Raw genomic sequence first — 6,831 nt, forward strand, 5'->3', positions numbered from 1 at the left:
AATCTATAAATACTCACTGAAAACAATACAATCTATAAATAGGATTCAGTCTATTAGCTTCATTAAAAGAAAAACTATCAGACATTAAAGGGCATTTAGCTATGACTAGCCTTATCAACGTTCAATCCTTGCCACCTCTTAAGTTTTTCCAAGATCTAGGCATATAAAAGAATGTTAAATGAGGGGGAACGAGTTCATTATAGCCTTCAGATAAGATTCCAGGAAGGCCGCGCACAACTCTGTGGAGTCATGAGACCAAAGTGTGACAGCTCTCCAATTTACACACGTGTGCCCCCTGGGCAAAACGCTGCATAGCTGCATCCATATTTCTATCCACCTGCAAAAACTAATGGTGCTGAATACATAGCGACTGTTACACAACTGTGTAAACTCTCTATAGATAAAATAAAACAAAAAATCTTTAGGGACTGATCAAGAGAATGAAAGGGAGACCTAGTATACAGTCTGCAACAGATATGAGTGGTATATCCCAAAAGACAAAAAAAAAAAAAAAACATAACAATATTAAAAATATCTATTACAAGTTGATAAATACAAATTTGAATTCTAAAGTACTTTTAACTGCTTCTTATAATATTTATAACTATCCTCTTCATGAACTAATCAGTAGGGCTTTCCCCCTCAATCAATTCAATTCAGTTTATTTCTATAGCATCACAACACATGTCATCTCAAGGCACCTTACAGTTCACCAGATCATCCAGTCAGATTGATTTAAAGTTTTCTAAGGAAAACCAGTTGATTGCATCGACTCATTGACTCAAAGGCAATCCCTCACACTAAGCATGCTTGTAGTGACAGTGGAGAGGAAAAACTCCCTTTTAACAGGAAGAAACCTCCAGCAGAACAAGGCTCAGTGTGAGCGGCCATCTGCCGAGGCCGACTGGGGTTCAAGGAGACAGAAGCAGAGATACAAAAAGCAGCTGTAAAAGGCAGCCCCGTCCAGGAAACACACAGCCAGGCAGACGAGCTCTGAGCCAACTGCCATGCCAGAGGATGAAGAGAGCACATACAGTTAGTCACAGTCAGAGTGACACAATCAGCTGTTTCACATCTGGAGCTACCCAACTATGGTTTTAAAACAGAATTACCTTTAAGGCACTGATGGGCAATGTCCTCGACCTTCCACATCTGGTACCCTCTTTTTCATGTGCAACCAGAAAGATAAAAAAAAGGCTGAATTTGTCCTTTTCCTTGTGAGCATGTATAGCTTATTTAAGCCAGTCGACTGGCAGTGCACAGCAAAACAGGGGAGAAAAAGTGCTGATTTATGCTCCATACAGCCAGAGAAAGCACTAGAGACTGCTGCACTGTGTTTAGAAGCTATATATAGTGACTTCATAGATATGATATGTGTGGACAGGTTTTGCTAGTATTTTGTTCTGCCTTCAACCTCCCCAAGGGCCCTATGGATGTCATAGATAACAAATTATAGAATGCAACAATACTAGAAATACCCATTTGTTAATTGAATGGATATTACATAGTATATTTAATAAATTCAAAGAGGAAAATCTTTGCTTAGGACTTTTAAAGAACCTGTAGAAATCCACAAATAACTGATTTTAAAACAATCTTTTGCCAGAGGAAATACTCATCAACCATCTTCAGTAGGAATGTCTTGCTGGTGCCGATCGTTTGGTTAGACAATAAACCTCAAAGACACATTCCATAGTTGCCACACAAGAAAAAATAAATAAAACAGAGGTTTTGCAATACCACTTTACATTACAGCTCAGACTGCTTAAGACTAAAATTGTTCATGTGGGATAACGATTTGAAAAACAAAGGTTGATGAACAACAATAAATCACAATGAAGTATTTAATGAGGTGGGATTACATAAGCTGAGGTAAATAACAGGCGCAGGTCAGCACAGACAGAGCCAATAAAGCAGTGAAACCTCAATACATAAAGAAGGACAATGGAACCACTGGCTGGCTTCCTTAACTGATTCCCATTAGTCTTTTAAGCCTCACCTACAGATCCCAGCTTTTAAATTATTGGGATTTAATTGAATACTTAAGAGAAAAGTCTGTCACAGGACAGGTTTCTCAGAGGATTTGTAGTTTTCAGTATAACAGAACTAGGGCTGAAACAAGTTATCATTTTGCTATTGATCTGTCAATTCTTTTTAATCTGTCAACCACAGATTTTACACAGAATTTAAACCAAGTGAAGCTAAAACTGTGTCCTTTAGTGCACATTAGTGGACAAAAAAAGTTCTTCACCTCGATTGGAAAATGTAAATATATTTTGAGAGTGTGGCCCTTTCATATGAAGGCATGTTTTAGATTCGCTTTACTCAAGTTAAAAGTTAATCAGTTACTTAACAGTTGATGATCATTTCAAGAGTTGATTAATCACCATTAATCTGATAATGGTTTCACCTATTATCCAAAGTCATCTTCTTCCAAATGTTGGCTACATAAGTGTTTTTTCTCTGGCCAGAAGTTTGATGGCAAATCCTCCATCTTCAAGTTGGCAATCCAAATACTAAGCCATCCATGGAGGATCATGACTCAGAAAGGTGAAATAACTCAATCTGGTTACACTTTTACTCGATGTATTCCAACATCCAACTGCCATGCACGTGGGCATTGTCAGTTCAACTATAGCTCTGGTAAATTTCAATGGTGAAGTCCTCTGGAAATCTTCAATAATTGTTGTTGATTGCAGATGTGTCTAGTAGTTCCCAATGATTTTTGCTTGTAAAGCGGGGAGAATGGCGCTAGGCTTACCACACCGTGACGTCACTGCCGGAAGATGGCAGAAGGGAGGTGTTACTATATTTTGGCAAAAATGGCCGCTCCCAGACTCTGTGATCATGACGAAAATTATTGTTTTTAGTTTTTTACTGATTAATGATAAAACCATGAAAATACTGTGAACGTATTAGTTTTAGGTATAAATAATGATCCATTGTTTATTCTTTGCTGACTGGACTTTTCCTTAAAAAGAAATCAGATAATTTATAAAAAATCTATTTTCAGAATATACATTTCATATCCCTAACATACCTTTTTTATCTGTTCTTAGTGAACAGAACAATGCTTATCTAAGGAAGAAAACACAGAATCTTAAAAACTGATTTTTTTTTACAGATTTAATAACCTACGCTTAATTTATATTTGGTAAAAAAGTTGCCTGCAAACAAAAAAAAATAAATAAAATCAGCTGCAAATGTGTTGACCTTTTGGTGAATTCAAGCCAACGCAATCTGCACTCAATGCAGTCGACCAGCTTCTAGCCAATGAAATTAGCTCATTTGGTCGCGTGACACAACCATTGGGCATGGCTTTGTTCCAGGCCGAATGAAGCTGATAAGGAGTTTTTCTTGTCAAATAGATATGATTACAAAACGTCAGGTAGCTACTAATAAACAAACGATTTTTGATTTTTTCTTGCACCTGATTTTTTTTTTATTTTCTTGCAGCTAATTTTTATTTTATTTTCTTGCAGCTAATTTTTATTTTATTTTCTTGCAGCTAATTTTTATTTTATTTTCTTGCAGCTGTTTTTTTTATTTTTTGCAGCTGTATTTTTTTTCATATTTTGCAGCTGTTTTTTTTCATATTTTGCAGCTGTTTTTTTTCAGTGTGTCAGTGTCAGTGTTTCAAATTTGATGCGAAAAAAAAATCTGTGTTTAAAAAATGGTGTACAAAAAAAAAGGCAAATTTCACTGACATTCTTTCACTTCCATACTTATCAGTTTGGGGGATGGTAGTAAAAACACCCAAAGCATTTAAGGGATTGTATTTATCTCCTCTTACTACACTGTCATTTCTACTATGAGACTAAAGCACAGAATGAATAATTAAGCTGATGTAGTGGATGAAGGACAGCTTTAAGTAGTCAGGGTTTAGGTCAAAGTGGTGCTAAACTGGTATTCCAATGGGACATTAAACATGAGCTTGTTTGGAAAACAGGAGGATGTTTTTTGTACGAAAAATGCATCTTCAACCAGAGAAATTTTGAAATATAGCGAAGGTTGAACAAGGGCCTTTCATGTTCGCCCCACACCCAGAAGGCTAAATGACCTGGGATGACTATGTAGGAAGGTTAATTAAAAAGTCTGACATTAAATGGATCCTTGATTGAGCAGCACTTTAATGTTTCTGAGCGGCAGGGAGTCAGTCCGGACAGACTTGGCATCCGATCAACCTGGCATTGACTCGTTACTGGCAATGACAGCGTGTCTGCTCTGACATCCGCGAGACCGCTGGAAGAAACGCTGCTTTAACAGACTGCCAGCTGCTCTGGGCTCCACAGCTCCATGGAAGCAGCGTCTACCGAGCCGCAGGGAGAACAAAAGCCGTTGCTGTTGCCTCCCAGAGGAAAGCTAACACCACAGAGCGACCTGGGCGGTTGGAGCTAGTTAGCTAAGCGAGCTAGCTACTTAGCCAGCTAACGTTTCCAACGAATGGAATTTCGGGGTTTCCTCACGAGACACTGTTAACCATGACAGCGGGGCTTAATTCACTACATAAAACACCAAAACAGAATCTTTGGGAATTGACCTGGGAACTCCGCCGGTTCTGACACCTACAGGCAGCATGCATATTCTTTAGTGGGGGGGGGGCTGCAACTTCAAAGCCCCCATAAGTCACGACAGTCGACAGTTCCCCCCCGCCGCCGCTCCAATTCACCAACACTGTTAAACCGAACGCACTCACCATTCTCTTCATCGTTGATACTGAGGAAGAGACGTGTCGTGGCTTCTATCCATCTATCAGCGGTGCACTCGGTTAGCCTTGGAAGGAAAGCCCGCTGGACGCTGGAGGTACTCGCTTCGGCTGCAGCTACAACGGAAGCTTGCTTTTTCATAATTGAGCGACTCCAGACTGACGCAGCGTAACGAGCCGGCTGAGTCAGCCAGCCCAGGGCGTCACGTGACGGGGCGGAGCCAACGACCACATGTGCGCTTTGTTTTAGTTCCTGCTCAGCGCAGACAACAAGCAGGAAGCGCCATTGTTATAATCTCTGATTGGGGGGGTTACCATTAGGCAGAGATGGCAAAAGTACTCACTTTCCGTACTTGAGTAAAAGTACAGATACTTGTGTTAAAAAATACTCTGGTAAAAGTAGAAGTACTGATTAAACTTCTTTACTCAAGTAAAAGTAACAAAGTACAGGCTTGTAAATGCACTTAAAGTATAAAAGTAAAAGTAGAAACCACTTTTTTCATGCCGTTGCCTACATTTTAAATGGAAGTCTGCCAATAGGACTAGATCTCCGTTGTGTTCATTTTCAATCATCTCGTCGTCCATGCTACTATGCTAACGCCACCGCCACCAAGCTGCAATGATTTGCCGCAAATGAATACCGCCGAATCTGTCGATTCATCTTGTAGTGGTGCGTCAAATGCAACGTAGATTCCCATCCAATTAGATTGAATTTGGTATTGATGACGTGAAAAATAATAACGGTAACTCCATTGAAATGATTCAAAACTAAAGTAACGAGCCAAATTTTTAAAATGTAAGGAGTAGAAAGTACAGATATTTGTGTAAAAATGTAAGGAGTGGAAATAAAAAGTCGCCATAAAAATAAGTAGTAAAGTAAAGTAAAAATATCAGAAAAATCTACTTGAGTACAGTAACGAAGTATTTGTACTTCGTTACTTCCCATCTCTGCCATTAGGCAATAAAAGGCAGTTGCCTAGGGCCCCAAGTTCCTGGGGGCCCCATACAACTCTGTTTACATGTATGGTTAATACAACTATTCCTTATTTGTGCACATTAATTAAGTTTTTGATAAAAATCTTTTTTCGCTAAAATGCCATCAGAACGCTTATATCAAATGTGTCTCAGCCCCCCCTTCAGTGTCTACCGTATTGGATCAGTCCATTTGCTGCACATGTTCAGAAAGGTCCAAAAGAAGCAGCTAACCATTTGAAAACAAATGATTCAAAAGAGCTAACTTAGCACCTTGTCTCTATGTTTAGCAACTTTTCAGACCCCTCTAGCGCTTTTATTTCAAAAAAGCACCTAGCACCATATCTAGCGACTTTTTTCCGCTAGTGGAGACTTTGGAGATATCTAAAAGCAGCAAACTCTGCTCTCCAGAGCAAGTAGATTGGTAACCCCGTCTCCTTCTATCCTCTATCTTGTCTGCTGTCATGATTCATGCAGCTATTATTTCATCCAAATGGAAAATCGAGACAAGATAAGCAGATCATGGCTTGTCTACAGTAGAAGGAAGGACTGGGTTATTTAGTTTTGCCGTAGCCTTTTTTAGAAACACAGGAAAAACATAGAGGGACAAGAAGAGAGGGACAAAACCTAGAACAAATAATGTATTTCTATTCTGTTAAAATTTCTGTATCTGTATAATGGGTCTTTTTTATGTGTCTTCTTCTTAAAACAGAGGGCCCCTGCCTGTCTTTGCCTAGGGCCCCAAATTTCCTAAATCCGCCCCTGACTGACTGTAAAAGGATGTATTTCTAACCATTCATATGCGCTGAATGAATGTTTATTTTTAATGGAGAAAAGCTCTATACTTTTTACATCCTCTCCGTTATGATCCTTGCGTTTTACCCCTTGGTATCATAATGCCAGCTAGTTTGAATGGATTTTCAGTTTTCCCAAAATGCATATAACGCAGTACTTTCTAAATTCCCCCAAAACTTAAAAAAACTATTTGTTAGTAATAAATTGAAGCCCTTAGAAGAAGTACTCATTACACCTTTTCTTCCTTCTCAATCTGCTTTGGATGACGGTTGCTAATAAAAATGTGTCTCAAGATTTGACACAGATTATAACATTTTGAAATCCCTTTCTTGATGAAAAAACAACTTTAAAGTAATACT

General features: G+C 38.8%; 1 protein-coding gene across 1 annotated transcript in view; it reads right to left on the bottom strand.

Moving 5' to 3' along the window:
• trpm7 (transient receptor potential cation channel, subfamily M, member 7) overlaps positions 1–4,884 on the bottom strand; it is a 67,578-nt gene extending 62,694 nt beyond the window's left edge. The window contains exon 1 of the mRNA XM_038267735.1: positions 4,697–4,884. Within this exon, the coding sequence (XP_038123663.1) occupies positions 4,697–4,708 (12 nt within the window). The 5' untranslated portion in view covers positions 4,709–4,884. The remainder of the gene's footprint in view (positions 1–4,696) is intronic.
• Between the last annotated feature and the right edge of the window lie 1,947 nt (positions 4,885–6,831).

Source organism: Cyprinodon tularosa, unplaced genomic scaffold (genome assembly GCF_016077235.1).
Source record: "Cyprinodon tularosa strain WSP-4 unplaced genomic scaffold, ASM1607723v1 ctg682, whole genome shotgun sequence".
Lineage (NCBI taxonomy): Eukaryota > Metazoa > Chordata > Actinopteri > Cyprinodontiformes > Cyprinodontidae > Cyprinodon > Cyprinodon tularosa.